Source organism: Oryctolagus cuniculus, chromosome 2, assembly GCF_051225735.1.
Source record: "Oryctolagus cuniculus isolate XC-2025 breed Fujian yellow rabbit chromosome 2, ASM5122573v1, whole genome shotgun sequence".
Lineage (NCBI taxonomy): Eukaryota > Metazoa > Chordata > Mammalia > Lagomorpha > Leporidae > Oryctolagus > Oryctolagus cuniculus.
This window is the reverse complement of record NC_142868.1, coordinates 82,957,560-82,983,502: the sequence shown is the minus strand read 5'-3', so window position 1 is coordinate 82,983,502 and position 25,943 is coordinate 82,957,560. Positions and strand designations below refer to the sequence as shown.

The window sequence follows — 25,943 nt, the reverse complement described above, 5'->3', positions numbered from 1 at the left end:
CAGCACCAGCAGCTCACTAAGCTAATCCTCCGCCTGCGGTGCCGGCATCCCAGGGTTCTAGCCCCAGTCATTCGCCAGATTCTGTCCTGGTTGCCCCTCTTCCAGGCCAGCTCTCTGCTGTGGCCCGGGAGTGCAGTGGAGGATGGCCCAAGTGCTTGGGCCCTGCACCCCATGGGAGACCAGGAAAAGCACCTGGCTCCTGCCTTCGGATCAGTGCGGTGCCTGGCCGCAGCGCGCCGGCCGCGGCGGCCATTGGAGAGTGAACCAACGGCAAAAAGGAAGACCTTTCTCTCTCTCTCTCTCTCAGTGTCCACTCTGCCTGTCCAAAAAAAAAAAAAAAAAAGCATTTAAAACAGTTTCTGGCATTTGCTCTAAGCACTTTTATAGGTAATTACTACCTTCATATGTGTGTATATATATATATATATTTTTTTTTTTTTTTAAGATTTATTTTATTTGAAAGGCAGAGTTAGAGAGCGGGAGAGACAGAGAGAGATCTTCATCCTTTGTTCACTCCCCAAATGGCTGGAGCTGGGCCAAGTCAAAGCCAGGACACAAGCGCCTCCTCAGGTCTCCCATGTGGATGCAGGGGCCCAAGCATTTGGGCCATCCTGTTACCTTAGCAGGAAGATGGAAATGGAGCACCCGGGAATTGAAGTGACACCCAAGTGGGATGCCAGTGCTACACCACAGCACCAGACCCTAGCTTCATGTGTATTCAAAATATATGTGTCATTCTTTGAAAGTGAGATCTTTAAACTTAGTAATTAGGTTTCTTTTCTCATGTTGGTTTGCATGAATCCATCTTAATCTTTATAATAGCTGCATAACATTCATTTTGGCATTTGCTATGCATACAATCATTTTAATATGATAATTATTGAGTCATTTAATGGTCTCAACTGCCTTAGGTTACTATACTAAAAATATTTGTATATAAAACTTGGGATATTTGTGTTGTGTGTCAGAATAATGTGTACAACTAGACTTGCTCTTTTCTTTTTTAAAGATTTTTATTTATTTTTCTATTTGAGAGGTAGAGTTAGAGACAGAAAGAAAGGTCCTGCATCCACTGGTTCACTCCCCAGAGGGCTGCAATGGCAGGAACTGAGCCTGTCCGAAGCCAGGAGCCAGAAGCTTCCTCCAGGTCTCCCACTTGGATGCAGGGGCCCAAGCACTTGGACCATCTTCGACTGCCTTCCCAGGCTACAGCAGAGAGCTGGATCAGAAAAGGAGCTGGCAGGACACACAACCGGTGCCCATATGGGATGCTGGCACTGTAGGCAGAGGCCCATCCTGCTAAGCTACCTTGCCGGCCTGGACTTGTCTTAATATAGAAGATTATGCACTATGTTGTGGTGAATACTCTGAGTCACTTCCCAGGAGATGTGAACCGATTCATACTCCCATGAACATTATAAAAAAGAGTATTCACATTTGCAGGGCGTAAATCACCCTTTAAAATCTTTGCCAATCCAAAGAGTTTTAAAAAGTGAATCTTAATGTTTATACAGTAGAGTTGAACATCTTTTTGTGTTTGTGGACAATTTTTAAGTAATTTGTGATTGATTATTCATATACTTTGCCCACTTACCAGTTGTGTTTTTGTCTTTTATCTTTTTATTAATCCTTTGATGAGGTCTATATGTTCTTTATACATCCTAATATATGTAACATTTAATGTAATAAGCTCTCATTCAGAATATGCCTTTCCTGATAAAAATAGTAGCTTAAGTGTTATAAAGACCAAATGGATAGGATTAAGTTGTAAAGTGAACATAGAGATAGGATCAAGTGATAAAATGATCATATAAATAGGACTAAGTGTATGGAAATAATAATAGAATTAAAAAGGAGTGAAAGAGCCGGCGCCGCGGCTCACTTGGCTAATCCTCCGCCTGCACCACCGGCACCCCTGGGTTCTAGTCCCGGTTGGGGCACCGGATTCTGTCCTGGTTGCTCCTCTTCCAGTCCAGCTCTCTGCTGTGGCCTGGGAGTGCAGTGGAGGATAGCCCAAGTCCTTGGGCCCTGCACCCGCATGGAAGACCAGGAAGAAGCACCTGGCTCCTGGCATCGGATCGGTGCAGCATGCCGGCCGCAACATGCGGGCCATAGTGGCCACTTTGAGGGTGAACCAATGGAAAAGGAAGACCTTTCTCTCTGTCTCTCTCTCTCTCTCACTAACTCTGCCTGTCAAAAAAAAAAAAAAAAAAAAAAAAAAGGAGTGAAGGCTCCAACATGGGAAGCAGTCCATACAGCAGGCTCACAGACAGGGTGACATTCACTTTAAGTAGCACTCCGACCTTATAATCAGCCCTTAAGGCACTCCAGTCTGGCTGGAAAGCCCAGGAAGAGTATTTCAGACATGGAAAGCCAAGACACTGTGGCAAAAAATGTCCTACATAAGGGACCCCTATGGCTGAGACCCCAGTGGAAGGGGCCACCAAAGGATGTACTTTGCTCTAAAGGGAGCAGAGAACTTCCACTTTGCTTATGGCCTTGTCGAGCTAATGGATCCAAAAGGCTTCCATAGCCAAGGCAGATTTTTGTACATAAAACTTTGGATATTTGTGTTGGTGTTAGAATAATGTGTACAACATTATTATGTCTCATAAGTTATAGTTATCTCTAAGAGCTCTAAAAAGATGTATCATCTTTGGGTTCTTCTTTAAAAACAAAGTTTCTAAAAGGGAACAAGGGGGAGGAAGGAAGGGAAAAGAGGAATGGGGGAAAAAAGTGAAATCACCTTTGAGAAGCAGTAACATAGAACAGCCCTTGTATAGACTGTTAAGGAACAGTTCTTTTAGGTTTTTAATTCCATTTGTTCTTTTTTTCTTCTTTTTCATTCTCAGATAAAACGGCGGGGGAGGGGAGAATGGGTGGGAGGGAGAGTAAAATGGGAAGAGTTAAATATTTAATTTATATGTAATTGAAAGCTTTTTTGTTTTGTGTTTTCTGATTTTTTTTAAGATTTATTTATTTATTTGAAAGAGTTACACAGAGAGAGGAGAGGCAGAGAAAGAGAGAGAGGTCTTCCATCTGCTGGTTCACTCCCCAATTGGCTACAACGGCCGGAGCCAGGAGCTTCTTCCAGGTCTCCCATGCGGGTGTAGGGGCCCAAGGACTTGGGCCATCCTCTACTGCTTTCCCAGGCCGTAGCAGAGAGCTGGATCAGAAGTGCAGCAGCCGGGCCTCGAACTGGCGCCCATATGGGATGCCAGCGCTTCAGGCCAGGGCATTAACCCTCTGCGCCACAGCACCGGCCTCGTGTTTTCTGATTTTAATCATGCTTAAGAAGTACTTTTCTGGCCGGCGCCGCGGCTCACTAGGCTAATCCTCCGCCTAGCGGCGCCGGCACACCGGGTTCTAGTCCCGGTCGGGGCGCCGGATTCTGTCCCGGTTGCCCCTCTTCCAGGCCAGCCCTCTGCTGTGGCCAGGGAGTGCAGTGGAGGATGGCCCAGGTGCTTGGGCCCTGCACCCCATGGGAGACCAGGAAAAGCACCTGGCTCCTGGCTCCTGCCTTCAGATCAGTGCGGTGCGCCGGCCGCAGCACGCCGGCTGCGGCAGCCATTGGAGGGTGAACCAACGGCAAAGGAAGACCTTTCTCTCTCTCTCTCTCTCTCACTGTCCACTCTGCCTGTCAAAAAAAAAAAAAAAAAAGAAGTACTTTTCTACCTTGCAGTTTTTAAAATATCCATCCGTGTTTTCTTCTCACACTTTTATGGTTTTATGTTTTTACAATTTTATTTTGGTATAAGGTGGTGCCAGGGATGTACCTTTGTTTTTTATCTGTGGTTGCACTCGCACTGTTAAGAGATACATCTCTTTATTTGTGGTCATATTTCCACCGCAATTTACTGTAATTAATGAAATATAACCACACCTGGGAATAGAATTTAGAAATCTTCAACATAACTACTATTATGAAAAAGAATATTCTATGATACTTTATGTTATCATATCTTTGTGATACAATTATGAATTCACAAATCGTAAATCTCACAAAGAAATATCAATTTCTATTTTAGTAAACCATTTTATGGCATTATTTAGCAGTGAATGTTTTGTGTTTCATGAGAAATTATCACTTGCTAAATAGGCATTTTTATAAGTTTCTGCATTATTACATGAGATGCCTTATGAAATTTTAGGAATATATTTCTGTAAGTTATTTTAGAAATCACTTTTGTTCTCCAGGTTTATTTACATGCACAGCTTGGGCATCTCTAACTTGAAAATATGAAATGATGCAAAATCTTGACATTTTGGAGCAATCTCTTGATGTCATAAGTGGATTTCATGGGTGAAGTTTTGAAAAAGTGTATAAAATGCCCCTTGGGCTGTATCTGTAAAGTGTATATGAGACAAATTAATGTCATGTTTAGACTAGCTTCCATCCCCAAGATATCTCATTATGTATATGTAGATATCCCAAAATCTGAAGAAATCTGAACTCTGAAACACTTATGATTATTAAAATTAGCTTTTAACATAATGAATACTTAATTGTATTATTTGTAGGCATACCTATATTAGTAGGGCACAGGGAGGGCAATGTTTTGCTTTGGTTCTGAGAAAGAGTGTGTAGACCCTTTGGATATCATCCCCCATTTTTCTACCTCTTCTTTTCTTTAATGTTTTGTTCTCCCATTGTAGAAGGAAAAGAAGCAAGTTAACAGTGGATAAAAGGAGACAACTTTGCCTACTGATATGTAGATGCTGTTCTTAAATATCTGAGTGTTGCAGATTAACACAAGCAAAACCTAATCTATTGAGAAAGATATTTTATTATTATTTCACTCAGCTATTTCTTATTTGTCCAAATTCTTGTTTTTTCAAATTCAGTTTTTTAATAGCAAATATATGTTTTAATGATTTTTCCTAGACTAGACTAGGATGGAATTTCAAGCTGCATCATTTACACTTTGTTTTGTTACTCATTCTTTTTTCTTTGTTTTTTCTGCTGAGAATACATTTAAGTCTCCATTTGGATATTATCTTTCTCTTAAAATCATTCATGAGGTATGAGTGTTTGGCATCCCAGGATGCCCTTTGGGATGTTAGCATTTCATTTTGGAGTGGGTGGGTTCAAGTGCAAGCTCTGCTTCCAATTCCAGCCAGCTCCCTGGGAGACAAAGCATGATTGCTTTGTCTCTCACCTAGGAGCTCAGATTGAATTCCGGTCTCCTGGCTATTATAGGCATTTGGAGAGTGAACCAGAGAATGGAAGATTCTCCCTCCCCCGTACCATCATCCCTGTCTCTCTGCCTTTTAATAAAATGAAAATAAATAATCTTAAGTAAAATAAAATTATTCATGACAGTTAATTTGTATTAATAGAGTTGTTTCTAAGGTTTTTCTTCATGTTTTATTATTTTCACAGAAAGACCATGCTCTCTGAATAACTGTACAGTGGCTAAAAGAATTGGAAAAGGAAAAGATGCTACTGTCATCTTCGAGCATTTCAGGAAACCTACAGATCCATTTGTTCAGGAAAATTGTTCGTGTAATTCACTAAATTCAGAGAAAAATCTTTCCAACTCAGATATTTCTAATTCTTATGGAAATATACAAAATGGAAACATTTCTACACTTGAAACATACAGTGGACAGGCAGACCATGATTTAACAGAAATTAGGGGCACTGCTCAAGCAAATGGACATGATTCCAATCTTTCATGTATGCCTAATGATAATAGAGAAAGTGTTGATGGTGACCTTTTGTTAAATTTGACGTATCTTAAAAGTATTTTAAGTAGTCTTTCTACTGCTTTTCCCCTTCATAACAATCCTGAATCCAGCACAGTTATTACTTCAAAACTCATCAAAGATCCAAGACTGACAAAGAGAGAAGAAAGCCTAGGAAAACAGAAAAATACTGCCAGTTTTAATGAGATTGTACCATTCGAGAAGAGTTTGGATTGCATTAATTCAGAAATAAATCTGTCATCTGTGCCAACAAATTCCACCATCTCATCTGAAGTTGTCCCTGGTGACCCTGCTGTTCTTGCTAATTGTGTGGATGCTCCTTGCTTCAGATTTTCTGTTGACGAAACACAATCTCAGGTTCACCACATGGACTATAGGGACAACCATTGTATAACTCCCAGTAAAGTTACCATGACAGAACAATGGAAGGACCAAGGCAATGTTTCCTTCCCAATTTCTCTGTCAAATGTTGTTTCAGACAATGAGACTCAAAAACACAGTGAGGAAAAATCCCAGAGAGCCCAACAGAGAAGCAGCAGTCCATTTTTAATTAAGCACAGAAGTGAGCCATATGACTCTTATAAATCAGCAAATACTTATACAGAAGAAAATAGTAGTCAAGTTCCTCAAGAATTACAGTCTTCAAATTTAAAAACTGTGGATCATATTGGCCACCAAATATCTACAGTTTTCCCACTCCACAAGAAAGAAAGCATAGATGAGTACATTCAAAGTCTTGGAAAGATGAGAAACTTCACTGAACCAGAAGAAAATTCCAGACATGGAGAAAACCACACTTTTTGGAAAGAAATTAACTATTTTACTAATGAAACAAAAGTCAGTCCAGTAGATAATTGTATTTCATTAAACCAAGAATATGAAGAGAATGACATTCTTGATTCTTTTCAGAAAAACTATGATAAAATATTAATTTCTCAAGAGTTAGAAATACCAAAATCTTTCACATCAACCACAAAGGATCCAAGTGAACTAGATCATCCAACTATGGAATTACAAAATAATCTTACTCCAAGTATAGAGAGCCTTTCACAAAATCAGCACTCTTTAGAGTATGATGATAGCATTCACACAAACTTTCCCATAGCTCAGAAGTTAATGGAACTGAATTTGGAAAAAGCAGATCAAAATTGTGTTAACATTTTGACTGACGGTTTACAGGAAGCAGAAAACATTCCCCAAGACAAAGAAGTACTCGTTGGTAAAGTTATTTCATCTTGTGCCATTGAAACAGCTTATGATAATTCAAATTGCAGTGTAAGTGGAGAATATACATGTGTTCACGAGAATAATGAAAATGAGCCAATGTCATTAGAGAACATTCAGAGAGACAACAAACAGACTCTTAATGTTGAAGATGAATGTCAATATCACACTGTTTTCTGCAATGCACAACTGAACAATGAAACATACTTGAGTATTAATTACAGAGAACAAAGAGACAGTGATAAAGAAAACAAAAATGAGGATAAAAAGGAATATAGTGCATCATCTTCAGAAAACAGCATAGAGAATATATGTGTAGACAAGAAGGATTTTCATACAAACATCAATTTGACCAGTATAGATGAAGAAAGAAACAATAAAAATTACAACAAAGTAGAAACTCCTTGTTCTGAAGGATTTTCTTCTACAGTTAACTTGATTTGGGGAGCAAAATATGAATCAACAGAAGCTGCATTATTGGAGAGCAAAGATACTGACATAAAACAAAAAGATACTCTAAATACTGGAAGGAGCGTAGAGCATTTGGATGCTATAACACTTTCTGAAATTCCAGGTTCTTCAGTGTGTGTTACATCAAATACTACAGGACAGGTAGCTGATGCTACTTTGCCTGTATTAAACACAAGTCATGACCACCAAATATACCAGCCTAAAAAATCTTACTCTTCTGAGAATCCAGATTTTGGAGTTTCTGATTCTGAAATTGACATAGATAAAAATAAATTACAGGATTCATTTCATCACGCAAAAAATGAGAATTTAGTTCTTCAAAGTGTTGAATTAGAAAATGAGATTGAACTAGGATCAGAACAGGATGATGATGCTTTTCTGTTTCAGCAAGATACACATAGCCATGAGAGTGTGCTTGATGAAGAATTTGAGGCTTCGTATGAGGCTCTGAAGTGTCGAATAGACTGGGAAGGTCTCCTAGGAAGCAGTAACGGGGAGACAGGAGCCATGGAAAGCACTGCCAGAAGGGAGGATAGTGATCAGCACTGCTGTAAGGAAAGTAATTCTATCTGTTTTCCATCACAGAAAAACACAACAGAGATGCTCAACCCAATTTTACTTCCAGATCTACAAGTTACAGTTACTAATATATTTAGGCTAGAATTCAGCCCCACTTTTGATTATGTTAGGTTGAAGGATAATTTTTACAAATCTACAACTGACTCCACAAAACAAGAAATAAATAAGAAGGGGGAAACTCCAGGATTTGAAATTTTTTCCCAGTTGTCAGGGGAAAATTCAGCTTTCCCATGTGAAGATAAATCTGGTAATATAAGGCAAGAATCAGGACCAGGGAGTAAATCTGAAGTCTCCCTTTGTTCTGACTTGAGTCAAAATCCGCAGGTGAATCTCACATCTGAAAGACAAAATAGGGACTCTTCATTTACTAAACCTTCTGATGTCACAATAGTAAATGATGAAAGTTCCTTTAAAAAATCAAAAACTGATCATAATGAGACAAATAAAAAGGACATGGAATCAAGAACTAGCAAAAGAAAGCTACGCACATCTTTCAGAAGTCAGAACATACCACATAATGATTTCAGACAGCATGAAATTTGTCGGAAGAAGAGGAGGCTATCTAATCAAGATTCATCGGAATGTTTTTCTTCATTATCCCAAGGACGGATTAAAACATTTTCATTGACAGAAAAGCATATTAGGAACGTCCTGGATATTCTAAATAATGAAGCATCTTTATGCAAAAGCAAACGTCTTTCCAGAAAACTTGATAGAGCTGTTCTTCACTTAAAAAAAGCTCATAGAAGAGTTCACACATCTTTGCAGCTTATAGCTAAAGTGGGAGAAAAAAGAAAGGGTCCATTACCAAAAGCATATGCAATAATATGCAATAGTTTTTGGGAAAGTTGTGATCTTCAAGGTTATAGTCCTGTGTCTGAAAGAAGATACTATTCCACTAAGCATTTTTTACCAAAAAGAAAATATGACAAACAGGGAGAGAAAAAAGCTTCAGAATTTGATGTTGCTAAGTCATTAACCAGTGTGTCAAAGCATAATTCTTATAAAACAAATGGAGAAAGAATCAAAAAGTGCCTTTCCAAGAAAAGTATGATCAGCAACATCTCCAGAAGCCAAGCCACTGTTCATGTGACAGAGTTTTGTCATCAAGAACATCGCAAATCACAGGTGTCAGTATCCTCTGCATCCCGAAGTACAAGTCAATCAATATATATTAATAGCTGTATGAGTAATCCATTATCATCAGAACTTCAGCCTTTTTCTGGGAAAACTGAGTATCTGTTTCCTCCAGACCATCCAGTTGAGGAACTAACTGAAAAAGAAAATCACAGTGACAGAAAACTTTTATCTAACATTAGTAAATATGAAAACCTTGAGAACTGTTCACCACCTAATAATGATGCAACAAAAGAAACTTCTGAAGCTAGCAAAGAAATAAATGATTATAATTCAATATCATCAAGTTGCATGAAAGAAAACAATATAAATTATAGCATAGACAAAAATGATGAAGCTTGTTTAGCTCACAAAAAGGTTAAAACTGACATACTTATTTCAGTCTTAGAATCAAATGTAATGAACTTTTTAAATTATATCCACAAACGAGGTAAACTTATTTTATCTGGTTGTAAAATGAATCTGGAAGTAAATTTTCCTATAAAACAGTGTCCTGCACCTTTTGAGAGCTCCAGAGCAAACAACATTACAGGAAATTTTCATATGGACCCATTAAAGCTAACTCTGATAGCAAACAAAAAGCACAGTATTCCTCAATTGTTATCAGCCACTCCAGTAATGGAGAATGAGGAAGAATATTCAAAGTCTAACTTGGATGAACAGGGGATTTTTGCTGTAGATTCTTGTGTAACATCCATGACTGCTTCAAACTGTCAACAGATATGTGATGGAAAAGAGCTTCTAAAGACAAAACAGTGTTCTTTGAGTAATTGCTTCCCTATAGATGGTAATGAAACAAATGTTACTGAGAATTCTGAGTTGGACCTAACATCAGCAACTGAAGAAAGTAAAAATTACAGGAAAAACATAATGAAGAAGCCATCTTCCAATGCTGATTTGCTGATCTTAAAAGATAATAGGGAGGGCTCTTCAAGAAAATGTATTGCAAAGAGACGTATTAAGGACAGAAAGAAATGTGAAGCAGAACAAACCGAAAAAGCAAAAAATTCACGTTACAAGAAAAGAAGGACTGAAACAACAGCTATTAGGACTGCGTATAAAAATCCAAGGAATAATATTTTAGAAGACTCCCGTTTAAATGATAAAATAACTGAAAATAACTTGATTGATTCTCATGTAAGCATTAAAAATACTGTAGAGACAGTTTGCTTAAATAGCACAGTTTCTAATCAACTGAAAAAAAGGAAAGAGAAGGAGGGTGAAATTAGAAGTAGTAACCACCCTCAGTCTGACTATATTTCCCAGCCAAGCATTCTAGAAATTAATCATATGCCTGTTTCACTTGCCCATTCTGAAACCTCTGAAGTCATTACTCTTCCGACAAAGCCTACATTGTACACAAGTGACTTAATAGAAAATCACTACTCAGTTGGTCATATGGCTCTTCTAGTTGAGCTCTCTCAGATTTTGCAGAGGGCAGATGAAGCAACATCTTTGCAGCTTCTACAGGAAGAATCTATGGTTTGCCAAAATATGCTCCCTTTGTTTGTTCAGGCTTTTGAAAAAAAGCAAGAATGTTCCCTTGAACAAATCCTCATTACAAGAGAAGTGTTGGTGGAACAAAACCTGTGGGATAATTGTAAACATAAGTTAAAACCATGTGCTGTTGACACTTTGGTAGAACTTCAGATGATAATGGAAACTATTCAATTCATTGAAAACAAAAGAAGGCTTTTAGAAGGTGAAGTGACATTCAGGAGCTTGCTTTGGTATGATGACACATTATACGGTGAACTGCTTGGCAGACCACGTGGTTATCAACAGCAGTCCAGTTTCTATCCTGGTTTTCAAGGAAGGTTAAAATACAATGCCTTCTGTGAGATGCAGAATTACCATAATCAGTTAATTGAATTATGTGATGATATGAAAAGGAAAAATAATTCATACTATGCATTTTTAAAATACAAACGACAGATTAGTGAGTGTAAGGCCGTATTGAAGAACTGTTCTGATTGTTTTGACTTTTCTCTGTCTGTTCCATTTACCTGTGGAGTTAATTTTGGAGACACTTTAGGAGACTTAGAAAATGTAAGGAAAAGTACTTTAAAGTTGATCAGTTTATGTGAGAACTCAACTAAAACACACTTGTGCCCAGGAAAACAAGACCATTTATGGATTATCATAGAAATGATCTCCTCAAAAGTTAATTTTATTAAGAGTAATGAAGCAGTAAGTATTAAAATAGCTCTTTTTGGTCTGGAACATATCTTTTTTGATGCTGCAAAAAATCTTGTTTGGAAAGAGAAAAGACAGTCTTTCAGCAAAGAATACTCACAGAAAAACAAAGAAATGCTACTCAAAATGAATCAGTGTGCTTTTTCTAAGTTTCAAGAGATATGTGATACCTTGTCTGAAGATTTAAACAGTGAACAAATTTCCAGTATGCAGCTTGAGGAGGCTACTGTGATGGCTTCCAGAAAGTCAGAAGAGCCAATAAACAAAGCAATAATTAGCATAGAAAACTGTAGATTTAATAATACTTCGCTTTCACACCTAAATATTTCTTGTGTTGGTGAAATATTGGATCAAGCTGAATTTGCAGACTTTGAAAAATTACAAGATATCACTATGAGATGTACAGAACACTTAGAAACTTTAAAAAAATACTTTCAGGTGATACAAGAAAACATGGATAATATTTTTATTACAGAAGAAAACGTTTTGGATGTGCTAAAAAATCACAAACAGAGGGCTGTAATTTTAAAACCTGCAGCAATTGAAACATATATTGAAATTCTCATGCTCTCAGAGACAGTTCATTTTCTTAAAAACTCAATTGCAAAGAAACTAGACAAACAGAGGTTTCGAGGTATGCTTTGGTTTGATTTGTCACTTCTTCCTGAGCTGGTTCACTGTCAAGAAAACATGGCTTCTTTTTCATTTCTTAAAGATAACTCAGCAGATTGTCTTTGGAAAGTGATAGAGACTGCTATTTCTGAAGTTAAGAAAGATCTGGATATTATCTGCAAATACAGTGCAGCTGTTAATTGCTCTTATGCTTTTCATTTGTTCTCAAGAGAATTTAAAGAACTTACAGAAATAAAAAATCTTGTAGAGAAGTCTGAATATTCCATTTCCACGTACATTGACTTTGTGCCATATATAGCATCCATAAATTATGGAAACACTGTGACAGAGTTAGAACAAAACTATAGTCAGTTTTCTGCACTACTCAAAAATGTGATGGCTGCCCCTCAGAAAGATTTGGGAAAAATGGCCCATATTATGAAAGTCATGAAAACGATTGAACATTTGAAGATTATATGTGTTAAAAATGCCAAATTAGCTATTTCCTTCATCCTATGCCAAGTGCTAAGTAATAGAAGGAGTACTTCCAAACTGAATATAAAAGGGAATATTGATACTCAAGTTAGAAAACCTAGAAAAAATAACAGTATGTCCAGTATTTCAATGAAGCGTTCTGTTTCAGAGTACATAACTAAAAGTGTTTCAAATACTTCTAAAAAACAACCTGTCACTGCAGACAACTGTGAAGACTCACAGGAAAAAGAGAAAAATACTACTGTTTCCAGTTGTAAAAAGCAAAAGGTATGAATGCTTTAAGGCAGAATCTGTGTATGTAGTCTCTTTGAGAACAGGTTTACTGTTTGAGCAAACAAGTAGTTTTGCAGAATTGTAAAACTTTTCTTTTTTTAAAGATTTATTTTATTTATTTGAAAGACAAGAGTTACAGAGAGAGAGAGAGAGAGAGAGACAGAGAGGTCTTCCATCTAATAGTTCACTCTCCAGATGGCCGCAAAGGCTGGAGCTGTGTCATTCCAAAGCCAAGAGCCAGGAGCTTCTTCCAGGTCTCCCACGCAGGTGCAGGGGCTCAAGGACCGGGGCCATCTTCTGCTATCCCAGACCACAGCAGTGAGCTGGATTGGAAGAGGAGCAGCTGGGACCAGAACCGGCACCCATATGGGATGCCAGTGCTTCAAGCCAGGGCTTTAACCCGCTGTGCCGCAGCACCGGCCCCGAATTGTAAAATTTGAGAGTGGTTTAAATACTGCCTCACAAAATTAATTTACTAATGAAAGTATTGGATTAATTCATTTTATCCATAAAATTATGTTCATGTGTTCATTATTCTGTATATAAGACATAACTTGCAGCTATCAACTTTGTATTTTTATTTATTTGAAAAGCAGAAGGAGAGAGAGGTCTTCCACCCATGGTTCACTCCTCAAATGCCTGGGCTAGGCCAAAGCCAGGGACCAGGATCTGCATCCAGGTGTTCTCCATGGATGGCATTCGAGACCCAAGTACTTAAACCATCACATACTGCCTCCCAGGGTGTTCTTTTGCAGGGAACTGGATGGGAAGCAGAGGCAGGACTCCTCCTAGGCATTCCAGTGGAATGCAGATGTCCCAGGCTGGGGCTTAACCTACTGTGCCACACACTTGTTCCAACTAAGAAAACATTTTTTTGGAAGAATGTGAATTTTAATAATTTCTTAAGGGAGAATCCTATATTATGAGTTAAGTGAATGACCAGGTATTTGAGTAGCTTCTGCATAATCCTTTGCCGAGTGTGTAATGAATATTAAAAATTGGGTAAGGAAGCCTATCTACTTGATCATTACCATCCAAAGTAGGACAGTTTTGTTTGTTTTAGTCTTTAAGAAGTAGATACAAAAAGAATGTTGCCATCCAGTGGTTCACTCCCCAAATGCCCACAACAACCAGGAGCTACAAATCTAATCCATGTCTCCCATGCAGTAGCAGAAACCCAACTACCTGAAATACCACCACTGCCTCTCAGAGTCTATATTAGCAAAAAGCTGGTATCAGGACCTAAAACTTGAAGTTGAACTCAGTCACTCTCATGTGAGATATGGACATCCTGTCTGCTAAACCAGATGCCCATCCCAGGACAGAAATTGTTAAACATGATTTTGAAGGAGTTAGAAATCATATAATTGAATTTTATCAAATTTTATATGGCATTATGTATTTGGCATTGCCCTAAGAATGATACAAATACTCATTTTTCTTCATAAAAATGTTACAGTAAACTGTTTTCTTTAAAGGTCAGAAAACTAAGGCATCAAAAAACTAAATTACTTTTCCAAGGTCACAGAGTTAGAAAATGGAAGAGCCTAAAGCTAAACCAGCCAGTCTAACTCCATAAACCATATTAGCAAGTGCTCTGCTTTCAGAGCCTATAACTTTTCAAGAATTCTTGAGTTCAGAAGTAAAGAAACAAACATATGCAAAATAAAAAGTAAGACTGATTGTTTGCTGTCTGTAATTGTGTTTAAACTAGTTCTAGATTGGGAATCTAATAACCATCGATTGTACTGTGTTTATAGGAAAATACTTAAACATCCAGCTGTTTAACATAGTTACGGAGCACAGTAACACATGTTGTATACTCCACATCAAGAATAAATTATGAACAACAACAACAGTAAATTAGAGTGTGAAGGCAGCAGATGATAGCCCAATAGCTGTGCCGTTCACATGGCAGACTCACATTGAATTCTCAGCTCTTGGCTTAGGCCTGACCTAGCCCCAGCTCCTGCAGGCATGTAGGAAGTGAGGCAACGGATGAAAGATTCCTCTCTCGTTCTCTTGTGCTCTCATACTCTCTCAAATAAATAAAATTGTAATAAGTAAATGAGATACTAAAAAAGGTGTAGATACTGATAGGAAAGATAATTAGAAAATGTATATATTTCATGAACAACACAGAGAAAACCTCTGCTTGTAAAGAAAAAACACTATCAGATGAAGATTAAAAATGAAGAGTATGTTTCAGTTCTAGAAGACAAGGTGAGCAAGGCTTACTAGCAACATTTCAGACATGAGTTTAAAATTGAATTTGAAGCAGTTCTAGTAGGCGAGAGAAGCTAAGGTTGGAGAAGATTGTTTCAGATTATACTGTCTTAAATATAGACCTAAAGAATTGAACTTTATTCTGTACACAATGAAATGTATTGTCATGAGAAATATGTTTTTTATTGATTTAAAAGATAAGTATTGTGTTTAGAAGTAGTTTGTCAGTGATGGCTTAGAAAAAGGTGCAGTTTCGGTTGCTCCTCTTCCAGTCCAGCTCTCTGCTGTGGCCCGGGAGTGCAGTGGAGGATGGCCCAAGTGCTTGGGCCCTGCACTCGCATGGGAGACCAGGAGAAGCACCTGGCTCCTGGCTTCCGATCAGTGGCCATTGGTGGGTGAACCAACAGTAAAGGAAGACCTTTCTCTCTGTCTCTTTCTCTCTCACTGTCCACTCTGCCTGTCAAAGGGAAAAAAAAAAAAAAAAAAAAAAAAGCAGTTTAACAAAATAAGAAAGGAAAAATTATACAGGCTAAGTGTCTCTTAACACAAAATTCTTGGGACCAGAAATGTTTTACATTTTGGATTTTTCTGGAATGGGGGCTATTTTCATATGCATAATAGATATCTTGGATATGGAACTGAAATCTAAATATGAGGTTTGTTTATATTTTATATACACTATATACAAGCAACCTGAAGGTAATATTATGCAATATTTTTAATAGTTCTGTGTGTGAATCAGTTTATGATGTGGAATTTTCTACTTGGTATTGTCAAGTCAGTGCTCTGCAAGTTTTGAATTTTAGAGCATTTCGGATTTCATATTTTCAGAGTAGAGACACTCTGCCTGTATTTGTCATTTTGATGGTGCTTAGTATCTATAAAGGGTACAAAGAGCAGCAGGTGTTTGTGGACACAGGTTAGTTTTTAAATGTAAGGATAAGAAGACTTAAAATTTCTTAAAAAGTTACTCCATACATACATGAATATCAGAACTCTAGGGAGTCATTTATTTTTAGAGAAGTAATGGATCATTAATTGAGTTTAGTTGTAGATGGTTGCAGATATCTAGTATTAAAGTAGTATTGGTATTATAATTTGTCATCACCAATGTAGATTTTATGTCTCTCAAACATAGGTTAACATGAAAGATGAGACCAAAATCAACAGAAAAAAGATAGCAGTCAAGCATCCAAGGTAGGAGTTGCCGTCAGCCCTGTCTGAAGAAAAACGTTTTACAAATGCAAAACACTAAGGAATAATAATAAAACAAGTACTTACCTAGTTTTATTGGCTAATTTGTGTAACTTGGGATATGAGAGTAAACTAAGGCAGGAGAAGAAATTTGTTTCACATTACACAGTGTCTTCAGTTAAGCCTGAGGAACTTGAACGATTCTGTAAGTATTGAAGACTAATGGCATGTGAAACGTGTTTCTCTGTGATTTAAAATAAAAAAGGTAAAGTGATTCTATATACAGTATAAAGAAGTTAGCCAAACCTCAAAAAGGTGATTGTTTTAGAGAATAAGAAAGGAAAATCTTTATTTGACAGGTACTACTTAACAAATTATAGGACTGACAACTGTTTTATTACAAAGAACAGAAAAGATTTTTTACATTTGCAGATTTTACAGACTAGCCAAAATTAAAGCAGTATAAATTGCCAATTTATATTACTAAGTGGAAACATTAAATAGTATGTGTTTTGTAGATATATACATATATTCTATTAGTATAGACTTTCATTAAATATTTTAATAGTGTAAAAAGTATTTGAACTGAATAAATTATGAAAACTCACCATATTATTTCAATTATTTATATTCTCATTTTGACATGAAGTAGTGTCACTGGGCTTGTTGACACATCTCGTTTCACTTTGTAAAATTTTAAATCTTATGACTAGCTTCATTTTTGTTATTTTGTGAAGCAAATTTTTATTTTCTTTAAAATGGAGAAATAAGTGATCTCATTACTGTCTTATTTGATTTGGCTTCTTTAAAAAGAGTGTTTTATTTGCAACATTTCTAGAATCCTTTTCCTAACACATTTTTCTCTGAACAGTTGAATAATGACATAAAAATTAATAGGATATTAGGAGGATTCTTTGCTTCTCAAAGAATTACAATCTGTTGACTCACCTTAGCAAAAAATATTAATTTTAATTTAAAATTAGTATAGGAAGCTTTCTTCACAGAAGTGAATAAACGGACAGAGCATCCAGGGAATTGGCAAATCTATAAGGTCGACATCATTGGAAATATGATAAAAATTATACTTTCTTTTTTATTTTATTTATTTTGAAGTACAGAGTTAGAGAAGAGGAGAGAGAGAGAGAGAGAGATCATCCATCCACCGATTCACTCCCCAAATGACCGCATGGTTGGTTCTGGGCCAGGCCACAGCCAGGAGCCAGCTGCTGCTTCTGGGTCTTCCATGGAGGTACAGGGGCCCGAGTACTTAGGCCATCATCTGCTTTCCCAGGCAGTTACCGGGAAGCGGGATCAGAAGAGGAGCAGCCAAGGCTCAAACCAGAGCCTATATGGGATGTTGGCACTGCAGGCTACAGCTTAACTCACTGTGCCACACACCAGCCCCAGAATTATATTTTCTGAAAACTCAGAAGTATTACATGGTATTGGATGACAATGCCGGTCATCATTAAAATGCCTTTTGAGGTAGCTGGCTTCAGTAAAACATGGGACTTTTAATTTCCTAAGGGGGATATACAAATTCTGTGTCCAAGACAAATTTCTCTTGACTGTAGATAGTAATACTTCTTTTTACTTCTCTTTTCCATCTATAATTCAGAAAATTTGATTGAGTGCCAAAAAATACAATTATACTGGTACTGTTTATTTTATATTACTCATTTCCTGTCATCAGGTTATATTGGAGACCTGTGTTAGCTGGTTTTAGATACTCCCACAATGAGTTAGACTGTCTAAATTTAGCTAAGAATTGCAGGGATATTAAAACTATAGTGAACAATTAAATAATAATAATTTCCAACTTTTTAAAGCCTCTATCAGAAAATATTCAAAGCACAAGATAATTACAATATTGAAAGTACATTTGGGGGCCAGCTCTGTGGCGCAGCAGGTTAAAGCCACAGCCTGCAGCGCCGGCACCCCATATGGGTGCCGGTTTGAGTCCCAGCTGCTCCACTTCCGATCCAACTCTCTGCTATGGCCTGGGAAAGCAGTGGAAGATGGCCCAAGTCCTTGGGCCCCTGCACCTTTGTGGGAGACCCGGAAGAAACTCCTGGCTCCTGGCTTCAGATCAGCTCAGCTTTGACCATTGTCATTTGGGGAGTGAACCAGAGGATGGAGGATTCTCTCTCCCTCTCTCTCTCTCTCTGGTTCCACCTCTCTAGCTCTGTCTTTCAAATAAACAAAATAAATCTTTTTTAAAAAAAATACATTTTAAACGTGTAGTGTTACAACTTTTGCAGGAAAAGTGTCTAAATTAAGGTGAGTAAAACTGAGAAAATGTTTTGCTTGTATACTGCCAATAAAATGAGAAAATGGTCCATCAGGATATTCCTCCTGAATAAAGATTTCAGATACACATTTCTGTTAAAATTTTGTGACTCTATAAAGTTGTACCATGTATTGTTATATCCATATTTAGGATTGCAGGATATCACCCCCAAAATGAAAACCAAGTGAGATTGCATTTATCTGACAACCGAAGAAGAAAGCCTGTATCTCCAGAAAAGGTTGAAATGCAGAGATCACCACTTGGCTCAGTCTCACCTTTAAAGAACCTAAAGGAGAGTTGCACTACAAAAGCAGAAAGCAAAGTAGATTCAATTAATATTTCATTGGATACTTCAGAACACCTCAGTGGGCAACAGGGAAGCTTAAATAGAATAAAGAAAAGACATGTGAATTTCACTGCTACTGAAACAAAAAGTGATATGAAAGATTGTGCTGCTTTTGTGATTTGTGAACAAAAGAGTGCAGATGGCACATTTTTGAAGGACCTTGAGACACCTCCTCAGATATTTCTAAAAGATTCCCCAGATCTCACACAGAAATCTAGTCTTTCAAACATAAAACCAGGAAATAATGATTCTCTTGGGCATCATGCGTCAGTGCTGTCAAAGACTGTGTTACATTTTGATATCCATAGTAATCTAGAAGTTAATGATACCATCGTTGAATTTCAAGATAATGAAATATTGAATTCATCTATTAAAAATTCTACATGTACCAGTTCTCCAGAACCCGTATGTATTCAGGACAAAATTCCTGTTCTGGAAATAAATAAAATAGAGCCGGGAAAACCTGAGCTGGAGGGAAAATGTTTGAAGGACACATTGAATCCCAGTAGCGTACCTTTTGGAGAATCTGGGGACATTAAACTTAATGTGAATCAAAGAGCAGAGTGCTCTTTTTTCGATCCACAGACTGATGAGAATTCCAAAGTCCTAGCTCAGAATGCTGCCTCAGATTGGAATGGGCTTCCACAGCTTCCCTACACCCCGCTGGGTAATTCTTCTGAGCATTCATTTGGAACTTCGTATCCGTACTATGCTTGGTGTGTTTATCACTACAGCAGCAGCAGTGGCAATGCCATTACCCAGACATACCAAGGGATAACATCTTACCAAGTACAGCCGCCTCCTGGGATGATCACTGCAGTTGCAAGTACTGTCCAGAACACAAATTCTAATCATCTTTACTCTCAATCGTTTAGTTACTTTTCTGGGGAGAGACAAGCAAATGGTTGGGTGCCAGTGAATGGATATTTTCAATCTCCGATGCCAGTTTCTTACAATTTTCAGCAGCCCACTTTTTCACAGTATGCTTCTCATCAACCATTGCCACAGACTACATACCCGTACCCTCCTAATACAGGTGTGCTTCCAGAGGTTCCTTGGGTTTTTGGTGAGTTTCACAAATTTTAATACTTCCCTGAATTTGCATTTTTAACCTTGTCCATTTATGTAAATGGAGCTCACAATAAGTGATGCAGCTAGCATTCCTTCTGTAAAGTTTGTAGAGTTGTTCATGTATCAGGCAGAGTTGAATTTCATTTTCTGGGAAATCTAGTTACCTGAGATTAAAGAAGCTTGGTCCTATCGTTATGTCCTATGGTAGAACCCAAATTTAAGAAATGGTTTAGTAAATTATAGTTTATATTTTGCAGAAATAAAATGCAACTATTAAAGGGTTTATAAAAGTTTTTTAATGACATGACACTTTTTAAAACTGTATCTTGTAAAACTAACCTGTATAAATAAATAAGTAAATAATAATAAATAAAAATACTGAAATGAGGGGCTGGTGCTGTGGCATACTAGATTAATCCTTCGCTTGTGGTGCCTGCATCCCACATGGGCATTGGTTCATGTCCCAGCTACTCCACTTCCTATCCAGCTCTCTGCTATGGCCTGGGAAAGCAGTGGAAGATGGCCCAGAGTGCTTGGGCACCTGCACCCACATGGGAGACCCAGAAGAAGCTCTTGGCTTCAGAACATCCCAGTTCTAAGCTGCAGCCATTTGGAGAGTGAACCAGAGGATGGAAGACTTCTCTGTCTCTCCCTCTCTTTGTAACTCTGCCTCGCAAATAAATAAATAAATCCTTTTAAAAAACAAAAAGGAACTACTGAAATGAAATACATCAACATGTTAACCTGACTACCTCCAGGTGATAAAATTTTGCTTTAGCAGAGAGGTTTTCTGTATTCTATACTGTGAAAAACATACATTGTTTTGATAATCAAAGGGGAAAATAGAGTTAAAAACAAGATAGCAAAAAATTCAGTCAGATAAAGCAAACTCTATCTTGCTCTCAGTATTCTGATATCTTGGTGTAAGTAGATGGAGTTAATTGAAACATTTTATTAGAAGAGCTTGGTAGTTTGCCTCTGGATCTTGGAAATTTTCCTATTTTAAATACTTAATTCTGTTTTTAAACTATCATGATTAGAATATAGGTTTATAAGTTGAATTGAAATATGCATTTATCAGAGCTAAAGTTTAAAATTAACATAAAAATATTCTAATATCATAGATAAAATGTACTTTAAACAAAAGTAATCGTCTCTGTGTAACCTTAAACATTGAAATGCAAGAGAATTTTGAAAAGTTCTTCTCAGGGGGCTGGCACCGTGGCGCAGCAGGTTAAAGCCCTGGTCTGCATCCCTTATGGATGCCAGTTCAAGTTCCCGCTGCTCCACTTCTGATCTAGCTCTCTGCTATAGCTTGGGAAAGCGATAGAAGATGGCCCAAGTCCTTGCGCCCCTGCACCCATAGAGATCCAGTAGAAACTCTTGGCTCCTAGCTTTGGATTAGCACAGCTCTGGCCATTGCGGCCATCTGAGGAGTAAACCAGCAGATGGAAGACCTCTCTCTCTCTCTGCCTCTGCCTCTCTGTAACTCTGCCTTTCAAATATATGAATAAATAAATAAATCTTTTTTTAAAAAAGTTCTTTTCAGACCCTGGATGCTCTTAGAAATTAGTAAGTAGAAAAAATGAGAAGACATTTGCCTGAATGAGACACAAAGCTATTTCAGTAATTTGTTTTTGATGGGCACCTCTGTGCTGGAGTTACCACTGATTCACCATAACCTATAGAATAAAATTCAGATACTTCAGCTTCACAATCCTTTGTAACCACCCTCGTCTCCCACAATTTCCCCGTCATATTCAAGCCACATTGAAGTCTTTCTGTATACCCATGTGACAATGTCTCTGGTACTTCTGTAGTACTTTTTGCTTCTTTTTCTCACATGATAGGGTATGTATTAGGTAGGTTTTTTTTTTTTTTTAAGATTTATCTATTTATCTGAAGAGTTACTCACAGAGAGAGAGGTCTTCCATCCGATGGTTCACTCTTCAATTGGCCGCAATGGCCAGAGCTCCGCCAATCCGAAGCCAGGAGCTAGGAGCTTCTTCCAAGTCTCCCACACAGGCTCAGGGGCCCAAGGACTTGGGCCAACCTCCACTGCTTTTCCAGGCCACAGCAGAGAGCTGGATTGGAAGTGGAGCAACCAGGTCTCGAACCAGCGCCCATATAGGATGCCAGTACCTTAGGCCAGGACGCCAATCTGCTGCGCCACAGCACCGGCCCCATTTATTAGGTAGTATTGCAATAAACTGTTACTGTTCTGTTCTCTCCTTGGCCCACAAAATGTTTTAAACAGGATTGGAAACTTTTTATCTGAGAAAAACTGCACAGGAAGATAGAAAACATGACTTTTTTTTCTCTTTGGGTGAATTTTATACCATTGCTGATGATACAGGGATAAACGCCAAACACAGTAGATGTAGCAAACCTGTAAACTTAAGACACTTCAATTTCTGAAATAGGGAATTCTTTTTTTTTTTAATTTGAGAGGGAGAGTGTGTGTACATGCAGGCATGTGTGTGCACTGGTTCACTCCTCAAATACCCATGGCGCTGAGGCTGGGCTGGCCGGGGCAGGCCAAAGCTATAATCTCAGTGCAGCTCTCTCCCACTTCGGTGGCATGAACCCAGTTCTTGAGTGATCACTGTTGCTTCCCAAGGTCAGCACCGGCATAAAGCTGGAAACACAGCTGGAGCTGATAATCAAACCCAGCCATTCTCTGGAATGTGGGCATCCTAACTGCTAGGCTGAAATACCAGTTCCCCGAAATAAGAAATCTTGATTGCAGTTACTTCATAAAAGCTCTCATTTTTTTGGACTTTCTTGTGTTGTTGTTGTTATTGTTGTTGTTTTGGACAGGCAGAGTGGATAGAGAGACAGAGAGAAAGGTCTTCCTTTGCCGTTGGTTCACCCTCCAATAGCTGCTGCGGCCGGTGCGCTGCAGCCAGCGCATCGCGCCGATCCGAAGCCAGGAGCCAGGTGCTTCTGATCTCCCATGGGGTGCAGGGCCCAAGCACTTGGGCCATCCTCCACTGCACTTCCGGGCCACAGCAGAGAGCTGGCCTGAAGAGGGGCAACCGGGACAGAATCCGGTGCCCTGACCAGGACTAGAACCCAGTGTGCCGGGGCCGCAGGCGGAGGATTAGCCTAGTGAGCCACGGCACTGGCCTCTTGTGTTCTTAATAGTTGTTTGTGATGTTTAAAAAGATAGCTCTGAATCAAGTCCAGCTGTGACTATGAAAAATCTGAATGACTGTCTCCTTGGTTATTTTGGTTGAGTGAAAATAAAAGAAAAAGTATTACTTCCAGTAGTCAAGCATCACTCTTAAAAAAATGAAGCAGTTACAATGTTAGAAGAACATCTTTTAGTTTTCTTGAGTGCAAATGATCCACAGAAATCACTTCTCTTAAAAAGATGTAAGGAACAAGCACTTAGCTGAGTGACTGTACACCGATGGACACATATCCACATCAGTTTGCTACGGCTGGTGATGACAGCTCCAGCTCCTAACTCCAGCTGCTGTTGTTGCAGACCCTAGGAGGCAGCATACTAGCTCATGCAGTTGGGTTCCTGCCACCCACTGGAAGACCTGGTTTGAGTTCTAGGCTTCTGGCTTTGGCTTCGCCCACCCCAACCATTAGAGGCTTCTGGGGAGTGACCCAATAGATAAGAACGTGCTCCTTTCTCTCTCTCTCCCTCTCCCTTCTTCCTCTCCCCCCCCCCACCTCTGTCTATCCTTTCCTCTCTAACCCTCTTCATCTCCTTGTCAAATAAACAAAATTTAAGGAGAAGATGTGAAAATTCCTTTGACCCATTTTATCACTGTTTTGCTCATGACGCTTTGTGTTTGGCCCCAGGAAATGGGACTTAGGAAGATGCCTGGTTGAGTCAGGTGAGCCAGTGCCTCATGTCCTTTGTTACATCTGATTCGTCCATGATACCTGAGAAATGAGGGAAGTTCCCTCCTAGAGCCTTAAATAACTGAAGATCTTATAGCTGGGCTGCCTCTGGCTTAAACTCAGATTCTTTCCACTGTGCCATTATATTCCACTGGTCTGCATCATCGATCTCCAATTTTTGTGTCTTCTTTTTCTTGCAGCTCCATGGCAACAAGAACCCTTTCATCCAGGATGTTGAAAGTAGTCTTCTGTCTACTGAAATAAAGGAGATTTAACAAGTTTTTCCAAGTATTTTTTACTTATATATTTTTATTGTAACATTTAACATTTTAAGTGTATGTAAATGTGGTAGAAGATACCATATGGCTCTTTATAAAATTATAAAGACAACAATATATCACATAGGCAATAGGAAATCAATTTCTAACATCTGAAACACCAAAATTATTTCTATGTAATATAAGGGGAGTTAATGTAACATTTAATATGATTAAGCATTAAGTGGTGCTGGTAAAATCTTTAAATCCACATTCTTGTTTCTGTTATTTTTTTAGTACTTTGTTTATGGTGCTGTGCCATTTGGCTTGAAAATAGTTATTTTCTTGGATAATTTTATATTTGTTTCATACTTTGTTCATATAATTTATAATTCTGTGTCAGATATGGTGAATTATTTTAATTTCAATGTTTTATAATTTTTACTTGTAAAATATTTTTAAATAGAGGAATTGGTTTGTATATTTTGAGTGTTTACTTGAGTAGAGTTTTTTTTTAATTTTATGTTAAAAGCAGTTTTAATTTACTATGTTGGAATTAAAGCACTTTTAATGCCTTTTTCCACAAGAGCCATCCTCACAATATTATAATTATTTATTTTTATTTCAGAATTTAAGTAGTTCTTTTAATGATTTTGTAGCAAATAATAGGAAATAGTGTTTATCTTAGGCAGTTAGCTGTGTTGCAGTAACTCAAATAATGCAGCACAAATACCAAGTTTTTTAATGCTCTGGTTATTTTTTTTCTTTTTCAATACTTAGCAAAAGTAAATTATCTCTAAGTAATAATTATCATAGGACAATAGAATTTAATATGAAGCTACAGTCTTGAGCAGTGTCTGTGTGCATCCATTACCTCTCTTGCTCAGTCAGCAACCAATCCTGTTTTCTCTTAAGCTCGCAGTCAGAAAGTCTTCAGAATTGGATAGCCTTTCCTCAAGCTCTGCTTGGCCTGAAAATGTGGCAAGGGATTTGCTTTGACTGAACTTAAATAAGTAGCAAAGCTTCAGTGACTTTTATGTTAGCAAATGTTGTTTGTTACCTGGCACAGGCCTCCAAAGAGTATAATCCTTCCTTGTTTAATGTAAAATAACTATTTTTTCAGTTTAGAAATAACACTGAGGAGCTCCCAAGAGAAGACCCTTCAGATATATTAACCAAATATAGTGGAATTCAGGATACTTAGTTAACTTTTATATCTTTAAAAAAAAAAGAAAGTTAAGGAAGTTATTGTAATTAAAAGAAAGAATTTGGAAAGGTAGAATTAAAGCAATTTTAAAATAACAACTTTTTGTTCAGAGAGTTGTTTTATTTGAAAATAGTCTGTGAAACTCAGAACTCCAAATTGGTATGAAAGCAGTAGTATTAACTGTTAGTCAAAAATTGATTTTGTCTCAGCTATTTATGTTTGGTTGTAGAAAGATGTTAAAAAGTTTATTAAAGAACTTCTGTGAGATAAACCAAAAGTTAAATATTCTTACTAAGAACTCTTAGACTACTTTCAAATTCTGTTGACATTGTCTTTCTGATACTTTTTATTTCATGGGTTTTAATGTATAAAAAATAAAGAAAAGGAAAAAAAAACTAAGTATTTTGTTTCATTTAAAGATACATACTTTTGACAGAACACAAAAAAAAATTTCCCTCAGGTATGTTGTGATTCTAAAAATAAAAATACAACAAATTAAAATAGAGCAAACATTGCAAGTGCAAGAAACGCTTTATTTGCAGATATTGTTTTGGGAATTGAAGAAGTTTTTAACAAACTATATTTCTTCTAATTTCAGTTATTTTTGCCTTTTTGTTTTTTGAATAATGAGCATAAATGATGGTCCTTGCTTCACACATACTCGTTACACAGAAAACCCACAAAAAGCTGACTTCAGTAGCTGACTAAACAGACTGCTGCAGCAGCCCTTGTCCTCCAGCTGCTTTGGCTTCACCTTCATACGTATTTTTCTCCTTATTTTTAGAAACTTCATTA

The 25,943-nt window shown here is 37.7% G+C and overlaps 1 protein-coding gene across 6 annotated transcripts in view; it reads left to right on the top strand.

The window, feature by feature from the left end:
- TEX15 (testis expressed 15, meiosis and synapsis associated) overlaps positions 1–25,705 on the top strand; it is a 93,959-nt gene extending 68,254 nt beyond the window's left edge. For all 6 annotated transcript variants that reach the window (XM_089327327.1, XM_051834099.3, XM_089327329.1 and 3 more), the window contains 4 exons: positions 5,384–12,690; positions 16,061–16,119; positions 18,557–19,818; positions 23,885–25,705. In XM_089327327.1, the coding sequence (XP_089183453.1) occupies positions 5,384–12,690; positions 16,061–16,119; positions 18,557–19,818; positions 23,885–23,922 (8,666 nt within the window). In that variant the 3' untranslated portion in view covers positions 23,923–25,705. The remainder of the gene's footprint in view (positions 1–5,383; positions 12,691–16,060; positions 16,120–18,556; positions 19,819–23,884) is intronic.
- Positions 25,706–25,943: the final 238 nt, after the last annotated feature.